Genomic DNA, 26,425 nt, shown 5'->3' on the forward strand with positions numbered 1-26,425 from the left:
GCACTCTAACATCCACGATCCCATGAAAACAGAGCTTTTGTGTTAGATTGTGGCTTCAAATCAAACATTTCTCAAGCACATCAAAACAGATTTATATACCTTGAATAGTTGCAGGAAAGTCACATTCCAGTGCGTTGCAACATGTGTGGTTATGCTTTACATATGTCCTGGCACCCTGTAAGAGCATCATCTGGTTACTCGCTCTGTTCGTTCTGAAACTGAACATGCTTTGTATTTATCCTCCCACATGAAGCCGCAGCAGGGAATCCAGTAAGTTAAACAGATTTTAAAGAATGAATACTTCTTCTAGCCGGGGATCTGGTGACAGTTGGAGACATGAGATGTTGATTTGAGACGAAACATAACCACACCATCAAGTGCTTGGTCTTGGTAAATACTTTATATGCAACTGTTTCTTGATCTTTGCAAACACTGTATAGAAAACACTTAAGGTAACACTTTTCAAACATTTAAAGCGCGTCTGAGCTTTCAGACAGACATGACACAGTAATCTACAGCTTTATAAACACTCTCCCCCCTCTGACATGTCCATACACCCCCCTCACCACTCTTCCCAACGCATACAATCACTTCCACACACACGCACAGCCACCGCTATCAGGCTCTCCAATTATTATTCACAGTAGGCTTTATAACACTGTTTCTGTATCGTATGATGGTTCTCAACATTTGTTTTATTATTTAAAATAGCTATCAACATTTATGCTGTAATATTTGGAAAGTGATACATTTGTATTTACATAAGCTTATTGAGCAATATTCAAATACAATGTGTGTGTGTACATTATGTATAATTGTATGCAGGTGTGTATATTTGAGTGTGTGCGGACCAGAGCCACCTGGTCATTCTGTTTGGGTCACTGACCGAAGACCATTTCCACTGAAAGCGCCCAGTCTGTTCAATACAGTCCAGCTAGAAAAGAAGAAGAAGAAGAAGAAGAGGCGTGGAGCTCTGAGGAGTTTTTGCCCCACAGTGGTGCCTCGATGTAGGGCAGCAGAGCAGAGTGAAACTGGTCACCGACTGTCCCTTACAGCTCGTCTGTGATCGCATGAGGAGATCACGGGGAGAATGAAGTGACCGGCGACGGCGCGAGACGTTCACAGCACGTTGGACTCATCATACATTCAGCAGCGGCCAGGAGGTGTCAGTCTTTTATCTTGGACGGCTGTGTTTCAGTGTCCTACATCCTCAGCGACTGGCACATTGAGACTCTCCTGTTTCTCATTTCATAAGAGATAAAAAGTAAGAAAACGTGGCAAATGGTCACAGTACCATATCTTGATTTTAAAACGCCTCCTTAAGCATCAAAATGGATGCTTCCGGGGCGAGAAGTCTTCCAGCTAATCGGTCAAAACCGCCCTCCCCCTAATCTTCCTCCTCCCTTACCTTTTCTCATTCACACACACAGAGATGCAAGCGCTCACGTGTACATTCATATACACAAAGTACAGAAGTAAGCAATTACACCCACACACACACACACACACACACACACACACACACACACACAGAAAAAAAGGTTGGCACGCACACATGGCCACACACACACACACACAGGGACCTGGGTAAGAGACCAAACTAATGTGAGAGGAAAGTGAGGCACATAATCTGATAGGCAAAATCCAGCCTGAATTTTGGTATACTCAAAACAGAAGTGGATGATTAAGGTGTCGCAGACAGGCCCGGGCTTTCAGCCCAGTGAGAACTTCTAAAATGTAACAGCCATGTAGCACCTATATCCTCCGAGGGGCCGTACCAATACTCCGAATCTTTAAGTACCTATTAAAACGGAGACAGCGGTAGAAGCTCCGGCTCCATTGTCCAACATGAGTAACAGCCATGCCGGCAAATAATTTCGGGGTTGGACTAAGGTACCATAGTGATGATATGAATAGTGCTTAAAGGCTTAGCTTTTCTTTCACATCCTCATGTGCTATTACCAAGGTCGAAGGCATTGTAACAGAGATGCACATAATTAAACATCTAAAGAATTAATGTGCTCCAACAGTCTCATAAACTCTGGGTTGGGACCCGAAACAAGCCACCGGCCTATTTCTGCTGGGTCCCTACATGGCAAGAGTAGCAATAGGTTGTCATGAGCTGGGGTCAGAAGAACAGGGACTAAACTCTGTTTGTTTCCTGGGTGAAACGCTTCGGAACCACAAACAAGAGTCTCTGCTGAGTGCAGGAGTGACGCAGTGGTTGGAAATGAAGATGGAAATGTCAAGTCAATCTCTTGAGGGCGATTACAGAGGTGCTTGAGAGGGCCCTGTGGGTCTTTGAGGGCCATTCATTCAAAGTGGTGGCACTTTGAGATCCCTGTATGTAAATGTAGGTCTTTAGTAACTCCTTTTTTCATATACTTTCCCTTTACAGTATTTAAAAGCTACTTCATTATACTGGGCGTGTTGGTTCACAGGGTCCGTTAATTTTCTTCCAAATTGGTAACAGAAAGGGTAGTAAGGGGAGAATGAGAGAGAGCAGGCAATCTGTCCATCCTTCCAGTCACCCCTCGCTCTGTTAGGATGGGGATCAGGAGTTTAGGTGAGATTCAGTTCAACCGTCGTCTGGGGTCGAGTCGTCCGGGGTGGATGAGTCCTCAGCAAAGTCGTCCGACGAGCCACTCTTGTGGATGCGGCCGTCGCTGCGCATGCTGTGGAAAGTCTTGCGGAAAGCCTCCATCATCGAGTGCGCCAGCTTCTTGGCCTCGAGCTTGTTCTCGCACTCGACGGCGTGGCAGTCCATCTGGAAGGACAGGTCGTCATTGATCTCCCGGTAGATCCAGGCAAAGACGTTGGGTCGGACGCTGTGGTCGGCCGTGCAGTAAGCGATCCGTGCCACCTGGTAGGTGTCCATGGTTACCGAGGCCTCGCCGTGCTCGTCCAGGTGGTGAAGGCGCACCTGGAAGGGCCGGATCTCCAGCAGGGAGTTGCCCTGCTGCTGGGCACGACGCTCCACTAGACCCACCACCGCCGACTCTGTGCAGCCCGACAGAAACTGGGTCCCGGAGATTGTCACTTTACCCAGGTAGGCCACCTGTAGGAAGAAACGCACAGATACTATCAGACTCGTCTTTTCCAACAATGCCACGTTTAGCAAACATAAACATGCAGTTGGCTACAAATACACTACTACGGTTACAACTGCAGTTTTCTAACCGAATGTGCAGATGTCAGCTGCAAAGGGAAAAATAACAGAGATGCGATCCAAACTACCGTAGAAATATAAAAAATGGGAATGCTCCCTGTCATACTGAAAGAGTCCTATTATTAGGACTATTTATAAAGCAAACAAAGCTACAAGGAACAGACACAGGGACAATAATAAACTCTTAATAAGTATAGAAAAAAACCAATTGTTTTAAGAAACAATTTGAAAATTGTTACAGACATCTGACAGTGTCATCTGCATAGAAGAGGACATCATGGTTTTGAATCACCTGACTGAGCAGAAAGATGCAAAATTGAAGACAACAGTGGGCCAAGAATGGTCCACCGGGGTGACCTGGCCTAATATTTAAGTATCTACAGAAAGGAGCATTCAACCATCAACCTCAACAGTTCTGCAAAGAATCAATCTCTGTATGTTCAGCTTTAACATCAAGATACTACAGACGCCACTGCCATGCAATGTGACAGCTGTTATCAGGGTCCAGAATGGTCCAAATCACTACTAGACAGGTCTTTATCTTCCTCTATTCATATGCATCTTTAGCTTAATCAACCTTAAAAGAAACTGGACTGCGTTAAGTCTCACTGTAGTGATAACAGCCTTATCTGATTCCAGCCGATTCTGTGGTAAGTGTGCTGACATGCACAGGGATGTGTTTGCTATAAAAAAACAAACTATGTTGAGCTGTAGCTGCAACAAGGAACATAGAATACCATAGTAATGACGCTGCATACCAGAAGAGCGATAGACTGAGGAGATGGAGAGGGATAGGAGGAGAGAGAGTTAAGAAGGGAACAAAGCTGGAGTTTTCTATGGGAACGTGGCCAATTGGAGAGCGGTCCAGCAATAATGGCTGACTTGTGCACGTTCTCTACATGGTGTTCTTTATAGCTTTATAAAAATACACAGAGGAGGCGCCTGCTACGAGTCAAACACTAAGAGAGTCTTTACTCCTGTCTGTGTTTATACTGGGGCAGGGGAAAACTCCTCTCTCTCATAAGTTCATTACAGCTGGCTTACATGCAGCACACATGGCTGCAGATGACATGAGTGCAATGATAAGTGTGAATACTAAAGGAGAGATGCGTATCATATAACAAACAGCCTGGAACATTTGTAGAAGATGTGACCTGCTTCATTCACGTCTCAGTGCACATATGTCAATGTGTCAACAAAGCAGTTGTCCTGGTCCTGTTTTAATCAACACGTGATCGGACTACGGGCTCTTCTTTCACAAGTTTTGTTTAGTCTGCAACCATTACGTCTGCTTGCTCTCATTTTCTGCTATGAGTTACACTGAATGGGATCTTTCAGAATAAGCATGTAGAACAGTCAGCCAGTCACTTAGACCAGCTTCTTGGTTAGACAGGCAGTTAGGTCTTATGAAGGGCCGGTGTAGCATTTACCATTAAGCTGCAAAAAAAAGATTAAAAAAACTGGCACCAATATCGTTTAATTACAAACAAACACACCCATTAAAATAATAAAAGATTCTTTAAAAGAAAGAGGAAATGAAAGCTATGGAGAACACGAGGGGTAGAGACAGAGGAAGCTACTGAGAAATAGAAATTATCAGAAATGTATTTCTGGAAAATGTATTCTCATATAAAATATTTCAACTTCCACAATTCACTTTCTTTCCAAAAGTTGGATGAGAAGATAGATATCACTGCTAGGTCTATGTGTTATGTATGGGGCTGGAGAAAAGACATGGTTAGCCTAGCTTAGCATAAAGACCGGAAGCAGGAAGAAACAGCCATCCTGGCTGTCCAAAGATTAAAAAAACAACACATGTATCAACAACGCTAACGCTCACTTATTAATACGAATGTATAACGACAATTTGTGGTTTTAGGGGTAGTTACATACCTATTGCAAGGTCAATTTATGAAAAATAAGAGATGTTACTGTATATAGCCTGACAGCAACACAAGCAACAATAAAATATAATGCCAACATCAGAGATGTTTCAACTCTGCGCATTAACTGAAATCATGTCAGGATGCACCATGGTAATACATAATATTTCCTGTGACAGTCAGGTGGATTGGTAAATAAACAGAAGTAGCATATCTCACCAAAATGTCTTTTTGATTTGGTGGTGACTCTACTTTAAAGTAGCATGTGTAGTATCTGCTCCATATATATAAAAAAAACACTGGTATGCTACAACTATGGTGGATCAGGCCCTGGTAAACCCCGATTACAGCGCAAGATGACATGGATTCCCAGTTTCCTATAGTAAGAGATCCAGGAGGTAAGAGATCCAGGAGGTGAAAGCAGCTGCCTCCTCAAGCCTTGTTTTCATTAGTGGTGACCTCAGGGGTGGGACATACAGCCTTTGCACCCGATCCATCATTCAGCCGAGTACCACGGGTCTGCACGAGCAGCCTGGAGGCAGGGTGGTTTGCTAGTCGACCACACTGACACCGTCTCGCAGCCAAAAGGCGGTCAGTCACTCAGCAAGCCAACAAATCCAAAGACTATGCCAAGATAAATCAACCATCCACAGTTTGTGTGTCAAACAGCAATAAAGAGTCATTGTGCACTTCTTTTTTTTCCCCCTGTCTCTCCTATTTTGATATCGAGTTACTTGTTTAAACTGCGATCGTTTCTACTGATTGCTTGCTTCCTAGTTGAATGACGGTTGACTGCGTTGCCAGGTTTTGTTCTCTTACAACAGCTGTGAGCGGGCCAAAACACAAAAAGGCAGTTAATGTTTTCTCTCAATCTATGCATGTCTGCTCTACCGTCTCTGGTGTTAGAAAATTAGGAAGTGATCTAGTTAATGTGCCAGGTTAAATAAACTATGTTCACAACTTGGGAAAAAGAGCCAAGATGAAGAGTTGCAGCAGCTTGATATCTAGACTGAATTTAGTCTGATGTCTTTTCTCCAAGGGAAAGATTTGTTCTATTTCCTAAACCAATCATTAGTGACGGGTGTATCCACTACCGTTAGGTAGTTTTATCTGTACAATAAAAACCAAAACCCAAAGGATATGTTAAGGACAGTAAAAATGCAGAAGAGACGAGCATAGTAGACACACTGGCCTGATTTGGCACATTTGGACAGTTTTAACTGTTTGGGTTGAATGTTAACTATCAACATTCCAGACAAGAAAGAAAACGAAATAAACTCGTATAGAACAGGTAGATGTGTGTGTGTGTGTGTGTATAAAGATAAGCGAGGAGTGTGTGAGGTGAGGAGGACACCAGACTCAGCAAACATTTAGAGTTTGTTTCCTCAAAGTCAAAACCAAACATGCAGCTGAAGAGGACATTGTTACATCGCCTGAGCAGAAAGATGAGGGACAGATAGAAATAGAAAAATAAAAAACTGCTTATAAGGCTGTTCATAAAAGAAGAAAAAAAGATACACCACTAACAACGCTTGACTTGGATACGTTTTGTTTTGGTTTGCAGTATTTGAATCAGCCATTTCAGCAGTATTGACATGTTTTCCTTCAGGGCTAAGACACTGAGCCTATTTACACCTGCTATTAAACTGTGGTCTGTAGGAGAACATAGCATCTCTATAAGGAAAGATGAACGTTTTGAGCATTTGTGAAACTAAATGTGGAGTATATTTGGTTCGGGTGCTGATTAATGGCGCTGGATAGACAACAAAATGTGAACAGGTTCAACTTATATGCCAAATAAGCACCAGTATATTGCCATAATTCCAGAAATATATGTTCAAATATAGTCATGGTTTTCACATGTATATTATATGTGGCACAAACACCAGCTGTGACTCACGGCTGTTGTGTCATTAATGTGGTGTTTTGCTGAAAGCAGCAAAACGTACTGTTAATCCAATCCATGTGAAACACTGAAAGTGTTTGGCCGTTGGGCAGAACCATCATGACCGCAGGCAGAACTACCAGTGCTAGAATAATGGACATAAACTATATAATTGTGCTCCCTGGAGACACTCCCAATGAGACAGCAGTGAAGAGTGACAGCGTTTAAAACTAGAAAGGTGCCATTGAAATACACACATTTATATCCTGAGGAATGATAAGAGACTAGATCCGCTGACCCAGCACCTCTCATGGATGTTTTTGTTGAGGTGTTGCTTTCCTTCGTGGGAATACACAAACAATAGACAAGTGGGACCCTTGCAGGAAAGCTGAAGCTGCAATGAAGTTAGACCGGAGTTAAAATGATCACAAAACATGAGATGCTGTCAGGAACCGGCTGAGTAAGTGGCAGTGATCGACTGGACAGTCGTCGTTGTCTTCTAGCTTTGAGGTAATAAATCAAAGCTTTATGATGCAATATCAAAGAAAACTATTATTTTCCCCAGTCAAAGAGGTTGAAGGCAAATGGTTCGATGTGTCACTAGTAAAGGGGGATGCGTGTCAGGAACAATTGAATTCACAGGAGGGGGGCAAGTAGCACTGCCTCTTAAACATTATGTATTACCTTCATTACAGTAAATACTTGCCAATTTTGTGAAGTAGGGATATTTTGAATTTGCAGGGAGTACACATGGAAACAGTAAAGCCTCTACTGCTTCAAAAAAGAAAAAGTTGAAACTTGAAAAAAAACTGTATAAAGGCAGTCAATCTGGCAGACAACAGCAGACATGACATTTAATATGAAATCTGTCCAAGAATGGAGAAGTTGCTTTAAAAAAATCCTTCCTTTCTTAAAGAAAAGGTTGAGACTTCAAACCAAACACACTCTGATAGAATAAAATACAAATAAAAAACACCATTACAGCCTGAGCTGTATAACACATTATCTAAATCTTGTTTTGGTTTGTCTGCAAACATTATAGAAGAAGCCGGCGAGATATGTGGATAATCATCAAAAGAGAAAACACACATTTTTATGTAACTTCTGACTCCAGCTGAATACCTGAATTGAAAACAAGGCCTCAAAGCAGCAGCGCTCAAACGCTCGCAGAAGCACAAGTGAACAATCGGTGTTTCTGGAAGCTAGTGAACTGCAGAGGCGGACCTGAGACAAGTTAGTGGGTGACTTTTAACAGCTACAGTGTTTGAACACACCAGGATGGTTTCCAAAAGTACAAATCACAGGTTTTGATTACAGCAGTGAAATTGACCCGCTGACTCAAATCATCCTAAATGCTCCAGGCGGAGAAGAGTCGTGATTCAGGTTGGACTGATGGACGCGGTGCAGAGATGAGCTGCAGTCAGGATCTCCAAGCCAAACTACAGATGCCTGCATGAGTCAGTGTTTGTGCAGCGTGTGAAGCGAACCACTCCAGCTCTGACTAAGAACTGATCCATCAGTCCATCCATCCCAGACCTGAACACGTCTATTGTTCTCTGCTCTGGCGGCCTGCTCGCCAGTCGTCGCAGTGCTGGCAAGTCAGGCGGGGCGGCTTAAATCATTCCAGAGATCTACAGTCCCCCCCCCCCCCCTTGTCTCAACTCTCCATGTGTTTCTCTTCTTTCTCCCCCATCTCTGAATTTCTGTTGTCTTCTGTCTCTTTCACCAGTTTCACTTTCCAGCATCTGTCCCCCCCCCCCCCCCCCTCTCCTCATCACCCCTCCTACAGCTAGCTGTTAACATTGTTATACCGACCAACTGAAAATAAGCCTGCAAAGGAAGGAATGCTACGAAGTGAAATGGAGCAAACATTGACAGAAGAACAGTGAGGCAACAGGGACGTTGAAATTGAAACTATCCACTGGATTGCTGAAAACTACATGTGTACGTGTACCTGCTTTGTAGGACATGGACAGAAACAAAAGAAATGGAGTGCAAGTGTTTGTGAATGTGAGACAGAGAGGGGAGCAGCGTGGTTAAACATTTGCATGTGTGGCGAGACATGTGGCCACCATTACTGACTCTTTGTTTATGTAAGATATTCCTATTCTAGTCTCTTTCCGTCTCTCTCTTCTACACTGGGAAACTCTACGGCCTGCAAGCTAAAGTCATTGATGGACTAGTTCTTGGTAGCCTTGCTAACTTGTCTTTGTGTCCTGTAAGAAGTTGAAAGAAACAATTTTGGGAGATACGCTTATTTTGATTCCTTGCAGAGGAAGGAGATCAGGGGATTGAAACCGCTGAAATGTCTGCACGCTGTGCGTATGAAGCTACTGGCAGCAGCCGGCTACATTAGTTTAGCGCAAAGACTGAAAACAAGGGAAACAGTTCGCCTGGCTCTGTTCACAAACCCACCTACCAGCATCTCTTAAGATCCCTAAATAACTTGTAGTGTCTTGTATGTTTAACCTGTACAAAAAAAATATTTGCAGTTTTGTAGATTGGAAATGACAGATAAGGAAGAGGAAAAAAGCTAAATTTGAGCAAAAAATCCTAGTGGCATATATCGACTGTAACCTAAAAAAACTCCTATTAAACATCAGCAAACCCACAGCCAGTGTGGTTTATAAAAGTTAACATTGTAATAACAGCTCACACAGCCATCAGTAAACATGCTAGCAGATTAGCTCACTAGCGGTAGCGCTGTTGCTTATGCCACAAACACCTTCCACGCCTCTACCCTCTTGCACTCACCCATATGCAGACAGACATTTACAAACTTTTGCTACATTTTCTTGTGAAATCTTCATATTTGCATCTTCACATTCCTCTTAAAATCCTTCTGATGAAACAATCTGACAAAGAAAAACGTCTGCTCATAACATACATAACCTGTTCTTGGGGTTTACAAGTAGATATTGCCTGATTTTACTGGGAGACGAGCCAGGAAGGTTGTGAGTGATTGCTCTAGTTCCTAAGGTCTCGTTCCATCTGTATAAGAGACATGTCTAGAAATCACCGGGGAGGTTGTGCAAATACGTTCAATACATGCTGGAGTATTAAGTTGTCTCTGCATTGCAAGAGACTGCAACTGTTACTCATTAAAAACATAAAGTATACTGTAGCACATCCATGCCAACAAAGTCACTCTGCCACCACCGCTTTTAAGCACATGCCAGTAACAATGCTTTCTCTGTTTAATGATAAATGAGGCAAACAGATTTTAACATTTAACATGTTTTTGATGAGTCACAGGACACAAACCCAACAATGCCTTAAAAACCATAATGATGGCATGACAAAGGAGAAGCAGACATACATGGGGAGACGGAGAGAGAAAGTTATTGTCGTGAGCAGATTGACAGCAGAGCTGATAGAAAGTAATTGTATGCAAAAGGAGGACAGAAGAAAGTGAGGGATACACAGAGGGAGATAGAGAAAACATCCGCAGTCCAGCAAGCGAGCCTGTGGGAAGAGAGACAGGAACATCCTGGTCCTCTCACACACACGCACACAAGCACGCACACGCAGCACACACTGTCTATGTGTCTGTCTGTGTCGTTCCAGACTGTGTTTGTGTGTAAGCACACAGGCATGCATGTGTGTATGAGAGGTGCAGAGCTTGGGCAGCTGGAGCCACAGCTGGTTTGGCTATCAGCAGAGAAAGGACCAGAGGGGATGGGAGGAAAAGAGGAGGAGGTTTGGGAAAAGGAGGAGGAGGAGGAGGAGAGAGGAATCTATGAGGAGATACCTGTCCCCACGGAGAGAGGCTTTGGGAACATGGAGAAAGAAGAAGAAAGGGGGGCCGAGATGACAGGAAGAGGGACTGAGAGCCGAACAAGGAGGCACTTGTTGAGGAGAGCAGTTCTGGTCCTGTTGGATGAAATAGTCAGCTACACTTCTGGAACCCGTTGTTTCAGCATGAGGCACTTTCCCAGACGCCGGTCCAATGACACACTGGTGGTGCAGACAAAACAAACAGTCTATCTCTCAAGCTGTCTTCCTGTGTTTTCCTATTTGCCCCTCATGGACGCATTTTATGTTCCAAACAGTAAAAGTTTGTGTTCTTTTCCACATGGCACGAGATGAGTTGTCAGTGAGAAAAATACGGTTGTTTTTGTTCATGACTAAATGGCTGACTCTTTGGAAACATGTGGGACTTGTATCTGGCAGTGGCGATCTTATGTTGTTTGCCAAAAGTAAGAAAAATACCTGGTATTATCAGTGTGCGAAAGCAAGCTTGTAACTCAGAAAACAAAGAAAAAACTGTGACCTATGGGAAGTTTATGCTGATCAACACTTTAGCATATTCGTGCAGTCCTAAGGCTTACAAGCTCATTTTAAAAGGAATTGCTCAACATTTTAAGAAATCCGCTTATTCACATTCTTGCAGAGAGTTAGATAATAAGATTGATATCACTCTCATGCTGGTACAGTAAGCTACAGCCAGCAGCCTTAGCTTGGGTTAGCTTTGCTTAGCACAAAGACTGGAAACAGCTAGCCTGGCTAAATCTAACTACCAGCACATACACATCTCACTAATAAACATGTTATATCCGATTGGTTTAATCCGTTTTTGGGAATGGGTGTTATATTTCACTGCAGATGCTCCAAGAAGATTTTCTAACATCCAAAATATCAATATATGTATAGTATTGACCCCAAATATACAGCATTGTCTACTCAGTACCATGACCCTGACAGAGACAGTTACTGAGCCCAATATAAAGATGATACAGCGTGTTCTGTAGATGAAACACCACCGTCCCACTGTCAGAGATGGAGGCTATCCTGGTGTTCTCCCTCAGGAGGCCCCTGCGTCTGGATCCCCCCCAACATAACTGGGAATGCACTGCTTGGGAATGCGGCATTCCTGAAGAGGTTGTTAACATTCCTCTAAACTTATTGAATCAGCACAGTGCAGCTGGCTCCGCTTGCCACGGCATTCGAAGATGGATGAGGTTTTTTTTTCTTCTTTTCTGTTTTTTTAAAGCGCTGTTTGTGTTGCGCGGTGAGATGACGATGCTGTGTGTGTGTGTGTGTGTGTGTGTGTGTGTAAGTACAAAACAGAGACTCAGTGTTTCACTGTAAGTCAAGACAGGAGCACCTCAGTGTATATGAAAGAAGCTTTCACATTCCCTAACCCCTTCCATTAGGTTAGATTCTTCATACTCCCAACGATGGCAATAAAATGAGTCTAAGCTTAAACATTCACTTTCCACTCTAGTGACACTGGTGGAGTTACTTTTTTTTTTTTTTCTGGCCACAAAATATGGTCTCACGCACACAAATTTGCACGAGGCCCATCAGGACCACCCGACAGAGCACGCTGTGGTTAATCTAGTCCAGATTTTTGCACAGAGAAAGTTTTGTGCAACATTGTAAAGATGTTGTTGGAGGCAGAGCCTACATACATACTCATACCAGAGACGTCATATGTTTGTCAGGCCATCGTGATCATAGTCACACCAGTGCAAACACAGAACATTTTAGTGGCACTGGCAGATTCTAACTTGGGGTAAGAAAGAAACACAAGAAAATGCCTGTACTCTGGAGCTCTGTAGAAGTTACTTTGCTCGGGTCTAAGATTATTGGACACGTTTTAAACTGCTGACTCCCACCACAGAGATAACAGTGTTGAAGGCTAAACTTGAGACAGCGTCATGTCTCACTGTCCAGTGCCTGGGTCGGTTATTGGATCTGAGGGAAGCTCTGAACCGCTACTTAGTCTGGCTCCTCCACCAGTTAACCTGAACCTGAACCCAGACTGCCTTTGAACAACCTCCAGTTTCCATAAAAACAAACGTGCATTTCACTACTTTGAATTATGCTTACTGTGGACATTCCTATATTCTCATGTCAAGGCCTACTCCCGAGACCTTGAAACACACTGAGGTGTGAAGAGTTCCTCGTTTAGCAGGGAATAATCCGGGAATGTTTGTACATTATCACACACACACACACACACACACACACACACACACACACACACACACACACACACACACACACACACACACACACACACACACACACACACACACACACACACACACACACACACACACACACACACACAGAAAGGGAAAATCACTGATACAAAGGATCCATTAGTCAAAAACACAGACGCACAGTGGGAGCACCGGTCATCTCGCTCTGGCTGCTAATCATCTAAATGTCATCACTGTGTGTTCTGTTCACTGGAGAATACGGTGCGTCCAGTTCACTGACTGACATCTGAATATCAAGTACAGAGAGACACGAGGCCTCTCTGCCTCAGAGATTAGATAAAGACGTGGTAGTGTAAATTACGTCAGTGTGGGAGGATCACACGCTACCACTGGTTTGGTTTTGCTGACTGTCTTTTTCACAGCAGACATTTGGACTTGCCATACCAGGAAAAGCAAAGGTGTGACTAAGAACTGTTTTAGCCATTACTATCATTTAATTTTTTACACTTTTCCTACTGTGACAAAGGCATTTTAGTCACGTTCTGTCAACCGTCATTAGTCAAATCACTGTCAATCACATCTTCAAGGCTAAGCCAAGGTGCAACGTTTCCTCGGTGTGATGAAACAATGCCAAACCAGTTTTAAAACCTAGAAAAGAAAATCTAAATAAAGAAACATCTGAGAAATTTAGCTTCAAATTCACAATTTCAAAAAAATTGTGAATTCAAGATTCAGAGAAAGTCTTTGTGTTAGGTTAGGGTTAGTAGTCTTGATAAACTAGCCAGAGTACGATTCGAAAAAGTAGATTTTTAAAAATGATCCAACCCAAAAACCAGCCAAGTTTTGCCAAATATTTTCCAATAAAAGACAAAAGTTGCTAATACTAGCAAGAAAGTTGCCACGCCTGCGACACTGACGGCCTGTATCTTCAGAAACGGAAATTTAGCTCCACTCTTCAACAACTTCAACACAAATAAGATATTTTCGTAGCATTTTGGCAAAGGGAGATTCTTGTGGATGACGGGTTGTTTCCACTCCACATCCGTGATAATACTTCTACAGTTTACACAACGTCTCACCAATGGGCTGCTACAAAATGTGAGGTGGACGTGCATCCGACACTTGTGTGCTCATTTACTGTATGCAAGATAGGCATACCCAAGGGGGCCGCATGAAAAAGCATGCACTTCTATGACAATGTAATTTGGCTATAAAGCCAGTCAAAATGAATCACATATTCCTTTGTCAGAGACATGTGAACAGGGAAAGTATCAGGTGATTATCTACTATTTTTTAAACTCTTGGAAAGTAGAGACAAGACTAAAAAAAAAAAAAAAAAAAAGAAATCACGAGTGAGACGTCGTATTGTTTGTATTTTCAGCAGACTGCAAAGTAATTTCATCATTGGTCATGAAGTATGACTGTGGAGCTGGCACGGCTGTAAAGTGCATTGAGGACTTTTTCTCAATGGATGTGAAGTGGACTGCTTTGACGGCAGCAGGCCAGGCAGGGCAATCAGAGGTGGCCTTTCATCCTCGCTAGCTGTTAGCTTTGGCAGAGGGACAGCCGGCCTCAGCGAGCCTTCCTGCCTGCCTGTAAACGGGGGTCACAACTGGGGGCTGGGAGAGACAGAGTGAGAGGGGTGAGAAATGAAAGAGAGGGGAATACAAAACACCGCATGAGCATAATAAGTGGTATCATAGTGTATTGTAGCGTTTAAAAACAAGCAGGAAGGAGTGCAAAAAGACTAGTGTTTGCTTAGTTTTCTCCCGTGATTTTATCATTTTAGAGATATTGCAATGGTAAGGAGCTTTTATCCCAGGAGGATCATTTATGTGTCCGTTTTAAATTGGGTTTTATTTACGTTCTATCTTCCACCTCGAAAGAAATGTGCTGTCTAAATAATGTTTGCTTGAAAAGAAAATAATGTCTCTTTGAGGTCCAACAGTAGAAGCAGAGGGGCAGAAACAGGTGGGCACACAGATATGCAGACTGGCAGGTAGTGACTCAGACAGGAAGTTACACAAGCCAACAGATGCAGGCGACGAGGCAGACAGGACTCGCATATAAGGAGGCTGCAGACAGATGAGGGAAATGGATTTTTTTTTTTTTGTGAGGCTGGTATTCTGCTGAATAGCTGTAGTGGCATCCATGGCAACACGGCTTTTGGCGTTCTCGGAAACGCTGGAAAGAGCGGCGGTTAGAGAAGAGGATGCTGGGATTCAGTGATTCATTTAGATGAGAGAGGGATACCAAGTCCAGATGAGGAAAAAGGTCTTACAATAGTTGTAAAATAGACGCACTTTAACAAGGGCAGGCGGGATAACAGCTGTCTTTATTAAGGGACATGAGGATGAGCAAGAAGAGCAGGTGCAGCGCGTTGTAGTAAACAATGCATCAACAATATCACATCATAAGGAATGTTTTATTTTGTTTTTCTTTTTTAAACAAAGCTGTCATCTGTCAGGTCTCAACACAGACGATATAATCGGTGTCCTGATGTATCCTCATTTAAATTAATTGGATTAAAGATTCATTTTGGAATATCACGGCATTTTATGAATCATATTGTTATTTAAGAAAATACCCCCTCCCCCCGCCATGTGGACTTATTTCTCTCTCCCAGCAGACCAAACTTCTCTCTTCTGCCAGTAAGGTCATCGAACTGACTTTCACTTCATGTTCTCATTTCAACTTTTGGGAAGATGATGAGGAATCAGCACTTTTCGGCCTCTTAACTGCGTTTTTCAATATACTGTATGTTTCTACAGTAGCCCAGAAGGGACAAACCAAACACTGGCTCTAGATAAACAGATTTCTCAGTGATTGTGCACAAATGCATCAGGAGTGCCTAACAACTGTAAAACTGTAAAATGAGACAACCCGTTCTGTTTTTTCTGCTGCCTAACATGTGCTTAAACAGGCTATTCAGATTCGGCTCCCCTTCCTATGTCTGATTCAGGCTCATTAGAATATATAATGCCCCCCATCGGAGCATCTCCACCCGCAGCTTTAGAACTACCTTTGCAAAGGTGCACCATGTTTTACTCGCAAGCCAATCTTAAAATATACACTTTAATAACGTATCGTAACATACTCTTAGTTTGTTTGCTTGTGTATTGTATTTAAAATGTTGAAATTTGTATTTGTCAATCATGTCTTATACTATTGCACTGTGTTTAATGTTATGCACAAAACTTACTTGGCAATAAACCGTTTTATTGGGTTTTTCAGGAGGAGGGGCTTAAAGCGACAGGCGCTAAAACGAGGAGTTGCAGACAGTGGGTGAATACAGGTTTTTTTTTTTTTTTTTAAACATTGAATCATGTAAATTGGTTCAAGTAGAAACCCAAAAGTATGAACCTGAAAATGAACTTGATATGTGGCAACAGCCAGACATGAAATGCGTAGTTTAGTTAGTTGAAAGCTTCCACTCCTTTTCTTGTTTATGGTAAAGTGACCAAAACCAACATTTAACCTCCAAAGGAAAACCCACACAGTTACTTTTCAGTTGTCTCACATGAGCCCACAGTCATCTCAAGTCGATCTGTTCTACTTACAGTGCTGTGGCACAAGGCAAGCAGCTACACAAAGACCCAATCAGTTACTTTGGATTGTAAGTGCTGTGTGTAATACCAGAGCGCGGCTGGTATTTTAATCTGCAGCCCCGTTTGTTTTCCGTTTCGAGGACGGAGAAAAGAGAATAAGGCTGCGAGTCAAACAGCTCATTGGATCAAACTATTTTTCTGACACTTCCTAGAGCCGGGGAGGGCATGAAAACAAAAGGCACCCACGCCAGACCACATGCACACACTTTTCACATTAATTAACAAAGGATGTGATTCAAACTTCACTCTTGTGTGTTGATGAATTAAACGTGTGTGTCCAAAAAAAAAAGGGGAAAAAAAGGGAAAAACAGTTGGATTATGGTTCTATTAATGCTATTATAGATTTACTGTTCGGGAACAGGGCTGGATTTTGGGATTATCGGGTTCATGTGACCCTACCTTGTATCCAGCATGGGTCCTGCCCTTTGTGAGCGGTGTGGTGGAGCAGAGCTCGATGGCCTCGGGCTCGTGAAAGATCACCGTGGGCAGCGGCTCCTTCCTCAGCGTCAGCACATTTAGCTTGGTCTTCAGCATGGTCTGAAAGTGCTGATGGAGAAAAGAGAGACGTACACACCGTGCTTCAGGCAAACTTCCAACCAGCATCACACAGCTATAAGCCGGCAGTTTCCTTACCAAAAATAAATGCAACCTCCACAACATGGGTATTTTAGAGTTTTTGACACTGAGTCCAAACGTATACAACATTCATACGTATACATATGTGATGGGAGAAATAAATCTGCTTGGTGCTCTATAAAACTTTCACGAGACTCAAAGGTTTACAGACATCAGGATATCGTGTTTTCAGTTTTCGTTTGACGTACATATATAAAAAAAAAAAAAAAAAAACAGCAGTATGAAATTCTAGGCAGGAGCATTCCAGATTTACAGAACACACACACACACACACACACACACACACACTTAACAAATCTCAGTGGTGAAAACTGGAGATGAGGGCTGGAAGTGAGATGGTGTGTGAGTTTTTTTGTTTTTTTTAAAGTGGAATGTGAAGATCAGATGAAGGGAGCTCTGCCCCTCGCCACCTCCGTCAAAACAAGAGCGGAGCGCCGCCTGCTCTCACACTACAGTCCACGGCCAGTGTTTCCTGAAGCCGAGCAGAACCACATGGTGGATCTGGCCCTGTGGAATTTCTGCGCTTCCCGAAACAGTTGAGACAAAATAAATTAGCAGCTAATGAAATCAGGACTTTCTGTTTCATCGTAGTTTCTTTGCAACACAAGTTTAACAGCTTTGGTATAAGTCTGTGGATTACATTTAACTACACGGTCACCTGCTCTGACTCGAACTCGCATGCTTTTTAGCCAATGCTACCGGCATGGTCAGTCCAGACTGAAATAACAGTCATATATGGACTGCTATGAAATTTGGTACACATACTCCTGGTCCCCAGAGGATGAATCATAATGATTTTGATGATCTAGCGGCATCGATCAGGTCAAATCTTAAATCTCTAGAACACTTTGGACCAAATACCTGCAAAACTACCGACGTCAGCCTCTGCTGTGCTTACTGCTCATTAAATGCTGAAACAAGATGGTGAACGTGTTAAACATTCTTGTTTGTATGCGAGTCCCTTTATTATCCACTTTCTGTTGGATGTCTCAGAATGTTCCTTAGAGTGGCCACTGTCCTGTTAAATACAGATTAGGCCTATATTTTACAAATGCTTCCATTCACTTTTATTTCTTCTTCTCTTTGGCACTTCAAAGCTGTTTTCCATGTTGGACTTGTCTGTTTTTGTAACAGATGCTGAACATTTTCAGGCGATGAAAACAGTCAATCCTGCCAAAACAGGGTACCATCAATCTTCAGGGTTGGTTTGTTTGGCAAAAGCTAAGAAGAACAACATCAATCAACTTCCAGAAATTGGTTTGGTGTCCAGTCTCTGTGTTCAACGCTGCTGCATTGTTCTGTAGAAATGTTTCACATATTCAATTCAAAGCATTCCTGCGGATTCTTATTTCCTAGAATTGGTGCTTCGTATTCCGCCTGTGACAGAAACAATCATCGGACTGCAAATACCTGGCATTTGGCTAAATTATGCTGCCGCTACCCAATAATAACAATATTAGAGTATTCCATAGAGTCCTCATAACCATTACTATCATTTTAAGGTTTTCAAATCGTGCGTACACACTTATGGCCAATTTAGCAGAAACCCCAGGTGGGGTGGGGGGGGGGGGGGCTGTCAGGACAGAGGAAGATAAGGCAAGAAAAAAAAAAAAAAAAAACAAGGAGCAGATGAAGGAGAATGGGAGAAAAAAGCAAGATGGAGTTGTGAAAGTAAAGCCACATGTGTGTAAACGTTCGCTGACCTCCGCGTCAGCACTTTACAGCTTCCTGACAGCGGCTCACATTCCTGCGGTTGGCCTCGGTACGGAGAGAGAGAGGTGGGGGGGGGGGGGTGGTGTCTGTGGTGGGCTTCCCAACTCCTCCACCCCCCACCAGGAGCAAAAGGCCTGAGCGGAGGGCCGCTTGTGGAGTAACGCTGGAATTCTATTCATAATATTTTCACTGCATTCTAATGTTATTTTATTTCTCAAGTCTCAACAGTCTCCTCATCAAGTTACTGCTGCTATTGATTCTATTTCTGACTTTAGCTTGGACCGGTCTCCGCCATCAGAGCAGTGTGGACGGAGTCGGTTTTTTGAGCTGGTTGCAGGACAAGGATCTGGTCCACGCTTCAGACCTAAATGCTCAACAATGGCTGCAATCACGAGAAAAACCCCAAATCTCAAAACAATGGTCCCTGTTATGATAGGTGATCAAGTATTTATACTCACTAAGTTTTATTACTTCCACTCTTTACATATTTAGACTTGCTGTAAACCCAATCAAACCAATCGGTCATTTGCAAGCATTTAACATGTATTTATAGCGCAGAGAAGTCACAATAAAAAGGAACTTGTCCGGGCCGGGCAGAACCAGAACAACAATTCAGTTATATATATTTTATGGATCTCAGGGTTCATTAATATGTATCTGCTTAAAAACAGTACTTCCAATAAACTTTATCCCACAATTTGTATTTGTACATAGGCCTAACTTTTTCTTTTCTGCGAGTAGTACGGATGTTTAGAAATTGCGCGGACGACCAAGGTAAAAGCCCACAGACTCAGCGCTGCCAGGTAATCCTGACTGATTGCTCTCCATGTATGTCCCCGATTACTGCCGGAAATCGCAAGTGTCATCAGCACAAGTACACATGCTATAGGAATTTTTAAAAAATGAGGAATTGCGCATTTACAAATATGTAAATCACGCCCATGGGAAAATCAAGCAGACAGGCTTTGGGAGAGTTTGCCTCCTGCAGTGATGAGCTTAGCAGGTCACAGATGGTGAGTTAAACTGTTGGCCCCCTGAGGGAGCATTCTTACAGGAAAGAGGTTCCCGGGTCAATCTCACGCGAAGACACTGCACAACAGGGTAAAAACAGACCTCTGCCACGCCTACTGAGACACACAAAATAGAGGCTGCAAGGATGTGATCACGACAAAACAGTAGGAAACAGCTGGAAACAATGTTAAGGAACTAGCAGAGGCTAAATGGGGAGATGATCTGTGCCTAAAGAGCATGATAATCTGAAAAAATACACCACTTTGATACATAAACCTGCTACCGGTTCATCCTGAAAAAGTGGTAAGTCATGTAATGTACGGCGAGGAGCTTAACACAGACCTCAAGACTGAACATCTTTTCTCAACAACATTTTAGCCTGCCTCAGACACATCTGCATACTCCAACCCGAACACATGTGTGGCTAGCTGGAAGATGAAAGAGTGCGTATGAGCTCCGTACCAGATGTTGTGGGTCTTGTTGGCAGAATGCGAGACAGTAGGACGTCACTGGTAGAAAACCAGCTCATCAGTTCCGCATCTTTTCATTTTCAAAAGTCAGCCATGGTCGACTGTCAGAAACTTTCTACTGTGCATTTCAACAGAATATTCGGTATCACTGTCACCAGCCTGGCGTCACCCCCGCTGACCCCCGCTGACCCGGTTGGTCTACATGTTCAGGGAGCCAAACCATGACAGTCAGTGCGTAGAAGCCACAATCTCACGATTAGTCCCAACGATCGAGCGCCACAAACAAGAAGCATCAAGCGTCGCGCCTTGAGCCGCACATCGCTCCTCCTGTAATAGCTGACGAAACGTAAGGCGCCCTGTGGCGTTCTCTTGCGAACAAAGTTCTGTTTACATTTAGTGTTGCTCACCAAAAGTTAATGTGTGTATGCTAGGGGTCCAACAAATATGTTGTATGCATTTCCTTCTTTAAAAAAACAACAACAACCCCAAAACAAAACATTTGCAAAGCCGAACCTGCTTTGTTTACATCCCTGTTTGCTTGCTGGCAGTTTTCTTTTTCACCGCCGTTTGCTGACGCATTGCTACGTTTTTTTGGGGGGGAAGTTACTGCCACTGTTGATCAGTGGAATAGTAACAAACTAAGACACTAACCAAATGGGGACATGCTCATACAAACATTGTCCAATAGTGCTTCTTGTGCCTCCACATGGTACACAGTAAAGCCGGAGCAAAATAGCTTGCATACAAAACAACAGGCATCAAACCACTGCCATTTGCCAGTGAGTAAACAGCACAGAGGCTAGAGTTCCACATCAAATGAATGGTTCATCAATGTGATCCTCAAAGCGAGGCCAGTTTAACCAACAAACCACGTCTCCGCAAACAATGCCTTTACTTTGAAGAGGCACAAAACCTGCGTCACTCTGGACTGACAACCGGCTCCGTCCCGCCAGACGCCACTCACACACACAAACACTTCGGTTACCTGATTGAAGGAATATGCTGTGGCCCCCCATGTAGAGCAAGAGGAGGAGGTTCACTCAGCGTGTGGTGGCAGTTACTACCTAAAGCCAAAACGTAGGATTGCACCCCCCTCCAGTTCATGGCATGGCAGGGACCGGGCAGTGTAACTTTCTAAGCTGTCCCTTCTATGTGTTTACTGCCAACCCCCTCTGATCCGGGGATAGTTTATGAGAGGAAATATGTCTGAGCGGGCGCGTGGGAGGGAGAAGGTCAATGATCGGATGTCGTGATTGGTGGGTTACTTCTGTAGGAGGAAGCGGGTATTAAAAGTACCCAAACCTCAGACCCGGGGGGTGGCAATTTCTGTCTGGCAGTAAAAACATCAACAACTCTGACGTAAACAATGAACCCACCGCAACATCTTAAATGGTCTCCACGTGCCAGCGCACATGAAAAAGACCTGCTGATGACTAAAACAGGCCGCTGTCAAAACCGGTTACAATTTAAATTGAAATATGTTCTATTATTCACCTTCTTTCAGGTAGAAAACAGTGTACAGTGTGAACAAGAGATGTCCTAACCAATGAACCCTCTACGGTCATCAGGTAGCGACTGAACGTGCAAACTAAACATGGAGACGCAGCGTAGTTACTGTGCAGCACAGAGCTGGAACAAACTTCAGAGCATATTAGACTTGCACCAACTTTGACCACATTTGTGTTCTCACCTTTGACTGAATGTTAAATACGCATCCTGAACTATCTTGCCCTCCTATTCTGTAGGTTTTCCATTCTTTTATTTTGGCATTTCGGTGTTTTTGTGCGGTTTTTCTTTCTTTTGTAATGTATTAATGTAAGAAATGTGCTACGTAAGTGCTACACAAATATACTTGCCTTGCCAATTCAGTTTCTGGCGCTTGATTGATCAATTACATAATTTTCCCATTTTAATACGAAAAACTAGGAACATTTGTGAAAATATGTGTGCGGATTATGTCCATATGAACCAGCAACCTGATGGGCGTTGGATATTCCATCAGCATGTTTACCGCTCAGGTCCACATTTATTTAGTATTTGAGGGATGTGAGCTAACTTCTGCAACCTCTAACATGAGATTCTGCCCATACATCAAATCCGAAGAGCCAAAAGCAATTTGTTCACAAGAGGCAAATGTTGCTGGTTGAAACAAAAAAAAGCACAGAAGGAACCATGGGAATTTTGTGCCAGTCTGGATTCCTTTTGCCGCCGAGGCCACAGTCTCAACAACATAGCTGTGGCCACAAAGCAACCTCAGACAGACGAAGAGACAGACAGACAGACCGAGGGACAGAAACAAATAAAGGCAGGCGGAGATGGCCGCAGTGAGTAAAGGTGCACAGACAGCGGCTGATTCCCACCATGTTTGACCTCAGTCAGTTTATTACTGTCAGGTCCACATCTCTTCGTGTGCTCAGCCCTGTTTGTCAGAGTCACACACATTAAAGTATGTGACTCTGTGGAAACCACGGCTAACAGAAGAGCTGCTGACGGAGCGAAAAACACGTTTGGAAGCTCTAGGGATACTCAGAAAGGAAGCTTGTTGTGTGTGTACGCACGCTTAACCCGCCTGCCAACTTGCATGTTTGCCCAGACTATACTGCATATTGTGCAATCTGTTGTTGAACTGACATGGCCTCCGCCTGGGGAGGAAGGGCCCCCCAAAAAACTGATTGAGGCATGTAGTCAGCGAGAGGTAGGGAGGATGGGGAAGTGGACACGGAGAGACAGACGGACAGAAAACCGTGATGCAACACCGACGCACGGCATCGCGACAAAAACACACACTTTGGTTTCTAAAACGCTCCAGAATGTCAATATAAAAGCAGCTTGCCGTTGCTGATGCCTAACTCGAAGCCACGACCTGCATCTCCTCAGCCCCCCCCCCCCCCCCCCCGTCCCCCCCTCCTCCCTGAGCCTGAGACAAAAATGCAGCAAGACATCAGGTGTTGCTATGGCAACAGAGGACAGCACAAGTGAGAATAATATGGACGGATGCCACAGTGAATGAAAACAAAACAGAAGATAATAAACACTGGTACATTCCGGATCAGCGATACCTTCTTCAGCTCTAGAACGCCCCCCCCCCCCCCACCCTCCCCCCCATTCCTGACCCAAATGAGGTGGAGGGTACCAGCCAAAAGCCTAAAAGCGGCGGTTATCAAAAGTACGATTTCTTTAAAACACGCCAACCTGATTTGTTTTTTCCTCCAGCGAGCATTGCACTTCTACAAAAGATGGATCCTGAATAAATGAACTCGCCATCAATGCCCAAACTCCATGCCCCCTATGAGCATGCCCCCTATTGTTGTTTTTTATAGTCTTCAAGGCCCCCCCCCCCCCCCCCCCAAACTGGTCTCACAGGCAGAGTCACGCTCCCCATGATAAGTAAACTGATCTTCAAGTATGCGACTATAAAGGTTTGCTTACTCTTTTTTAATACGTGCAAAGGTTTTCAGAATCTGAATCCGAATGGTTCTCAGGTGTGATGGCAGTAAACTCATTCACCCTGAGACGATGCGTGATGCACCCCCCCCCCCCCCCCCCATAAACTGTTGAGAATCCAGTACAGCGCTGATGCACAATATGAAGGGTTGAGTAAGTTCTGTTTTAGCACCAAGTGTGTGGACGTGGTGGACTGAAGATGGCAATAAAATGCCTAAATCTAAAAAAAACACACTGTGAACATATGAGACAGGGGCGGGCTACCACTGTCCAGCACATGGTTATAGACGGGTAGACGAAGACTGATGGAAAGGTAACAAGTTCACCTCACATTTTTATTTTTCAACCTTGCAACCACGTGACTGTTGATGATGCTATTTGTCTGTTTGGTGAGGGGTACCTGGCAAAGTGCAGTGACTGGAATGATTCACTTATACCACATTTACTTAAGCAGGGAGCCACGTGAGCATGTGAGATATATGGGGACTGAATGACACTTGTTGAGCTTGACACAGAAAGTCAGTTAAAAAAAAAAAAAAAATGTGCTCAGTCAACCTTTAACCTGTGACTTGGATGTTTTCAATGAATCGAAGAGTCGGGTGGTCACGCAGACCCCGCCCCTTAACCCCCACATCTGAGCACCGGAACTCTCGGTTTAAATAATACGTGATTCCATCTTCTTGACGCCTGGGCAGAAGAAGGGATTGTGCAAGTTCACTTGGCAGGCGATCTGCAGGCCGACATCTGGAGAGCATTACGTCTGCTAGGAGACGTGAGGCCAGGCTCGGTGCACGGCTTTGCCCCATGGACATCAAACTACGTGTCATTTACTGTGTTGTTGTTGTTTTTCTCCATTTCTTAACCGGTCGCAGGTAATTTACCCAGGGGCCTGCGCTTTGTTTTTTTCTTGCAGCGATTTCACACGTGAATGAAGCGTAAAACTGTAGATTAAATCATCCTGATGTGACAACATGAGGGCGAAATAGAGTGACAACAGGAGGAGGAGGGCTCAGGAGGTTATAGTGTAACGGTAATGTTGCATGAAACAGGCCTGTGGGCCAAAATCAGCCGTTTTCACGCACTGCAAGAATATGCTCGTGTTCATTTTAAGGAAAAATACCCAGCGGTAGATTAGCACAGGAATGCATCGGAGCTGCAAATTGTTGCACTGTACACCCCCCCCCCGGGCTTGCGTAACGTGAATAGGTGCATTTAAACGTATCACAGAGAGACGGAGAGATTGGCAAAGAAAACGACGGTTGTTTCGAAGCTCGCATTGAGAAGACGACTGAACAAGATCTCGAGCGAGAAGACGGTGCTCACAAAACATCTGTAGCTGCTCGGCAATCGTAGCAAGTCTCCCCAGGCTGGAGCCGCGCACAGCACGGCGGGTTTCAGTGACCGTTAACACGGCTGAACCGTTTATTCACTGCTGCCCTGTCAACAATAAGCGTCTCACACACACGCACGCACGCACACACACACTGGGATCTTACCTGCAATCGCTCCGACGCGGGTTGCCACATATTAGCAGTAGGCTATCAAAGGTTTCTCCGTCTTTAACTACAGCTTGTTCTCTTTTCGTAGTCCGGATCACATCTGTTCGCTTTCCTCTCTGTCCTCCTTCAATCTGGACTGGTCGGTAATGAAGGATGTGTTGCTCCGCCTGGCTGCAGTAATCAGGCCGACCAGCAGGTGGAGCTACCTGCCGCGTCTGGTCGGCTCTTGGTGGTGCCTTCAGGTACTTCAGGAAATTGAGACGACAGTGCGCCGCCGCCCCCCCACCATTATAATAGCATACCGTGTTGATGCTGTGGGGTGAATTGTTTTGTTTCAGAAGGTTTCAGAAAATATTATGCAAGTTTAAGATTAAATACTTTTTAATCTAAAGGCAGTTTGATAACAGAAGGCACTCTGTTATGCTAAATCCCACATGAAGACAGCCATTTGTTTCCCAAATTGTCTCTTAAATCAACAATTACTCATCTTTATATTACACTAATCAACCCACATAAAATTGCTTCAGACTCTGCACTGTTTTGGTTCATGCTCGTGCTCTCATCAAGATGTTTTTCTGCAGCTATATCAGGCAAAAAGCTCTGAAAAAAACCCCAATGGTATGCTGCCCAGCACCAAATTACACATAGCGACTACCTGATGAACAGAGTGGAGCTTTTAGCTGCTAAAGAGCAAGTTATTTCCTTCACGAGCCACATGGAGACTAGACCAGAGTTAAAGGGAGACTGAATACTGGATTACATTCATCATGTGGCCAGAAACACGACACCAAATGAATGCTCATGTTGCTCCATGTCTGCTTGATTTGTGAACAGGCAACTGTTTGCCAACACATTCGCCTACAACTTTATATGTCAGTGTTGCGTTTACAGCTTGTTCCTCTGCCCCCAAGTGGCCAAAAATGTATTGATCATGCCTTTAAGTGATAGCCTGTATTTGCAGGTGTGTTTTGGGATCCCATTTCCCAGAGAGTGCTGCTTGTGATTTTTGAACATCATCACAGACGACCAGTTTGTAATGCTGCAAATTCAGGGGCTTTCATCAGCTCAATCCCCATTGTGTTACCTCGTTCGGTGACTTAACAGACATTCAAATGAAAATCTTCAACATTATTACTTTAATGTCAAATCAACATTA

The 26,425-nt window shown here is 43.8% G+C and overlaps 1 protein-coding gene across 2 annotated transcripts; it reads right to left on the reverse strand.

Annotated features, from left to right (window-relative positions):
• Positions 1-381: 381 nt before the first annotated feature.
• On the reverse strand, positions 382-25,381 carry pid1 (phosphotyrosine interaction domain containing 1). 2 transcript variants are annotated; one of them, XM_076100947.1, is made up of 3 exons: positions 25,267-25,381; positions 16,896-17,042; positions 382-3,058 (listed from the first exon to the last, which is right to left on the reverse strand). In XM_076100947.1, exons 1-3 carry the CDS (start codon positions 25,294-25,296, stop codon positions 2,579-2,581), a joined length of 657 nt encoding a protein of 218 aa, XP_075957062.1. In that variant the 5' UTR covers positions 25,297-25,381; the 3' UTR covers positions 382-2,578. The 2 variants fall into 2 exon arrangements, with proteins under 2 accessions (XP_075957062.1, XP_075957061.1); XM_076100946.1 differs by lacking the exon at positions 25,267-25,381 and having other exon boundaries at positions 16,896-17,660.
• Between the last annotated feature and the right edge of the window lie 1,044 nt (positions 25,382-26,425).

This window comes from Anarhichas minor, unplaced genomic scaffold (genome assembly GCF_050575085.1).
Source record: "Anarhichas minor isolate MPS153535 unplaced genomic scaffold, ASM5057508v1 ptg000026l, whole genome shotgun sequence".
Taxonomy (NCBI): domain Eukaryota; kingdom Metazoa; phylum Chordata; class Actinopteri; order Perciformes; family Anarhichadidae; genus Anarhichas; species Anarhichas minor.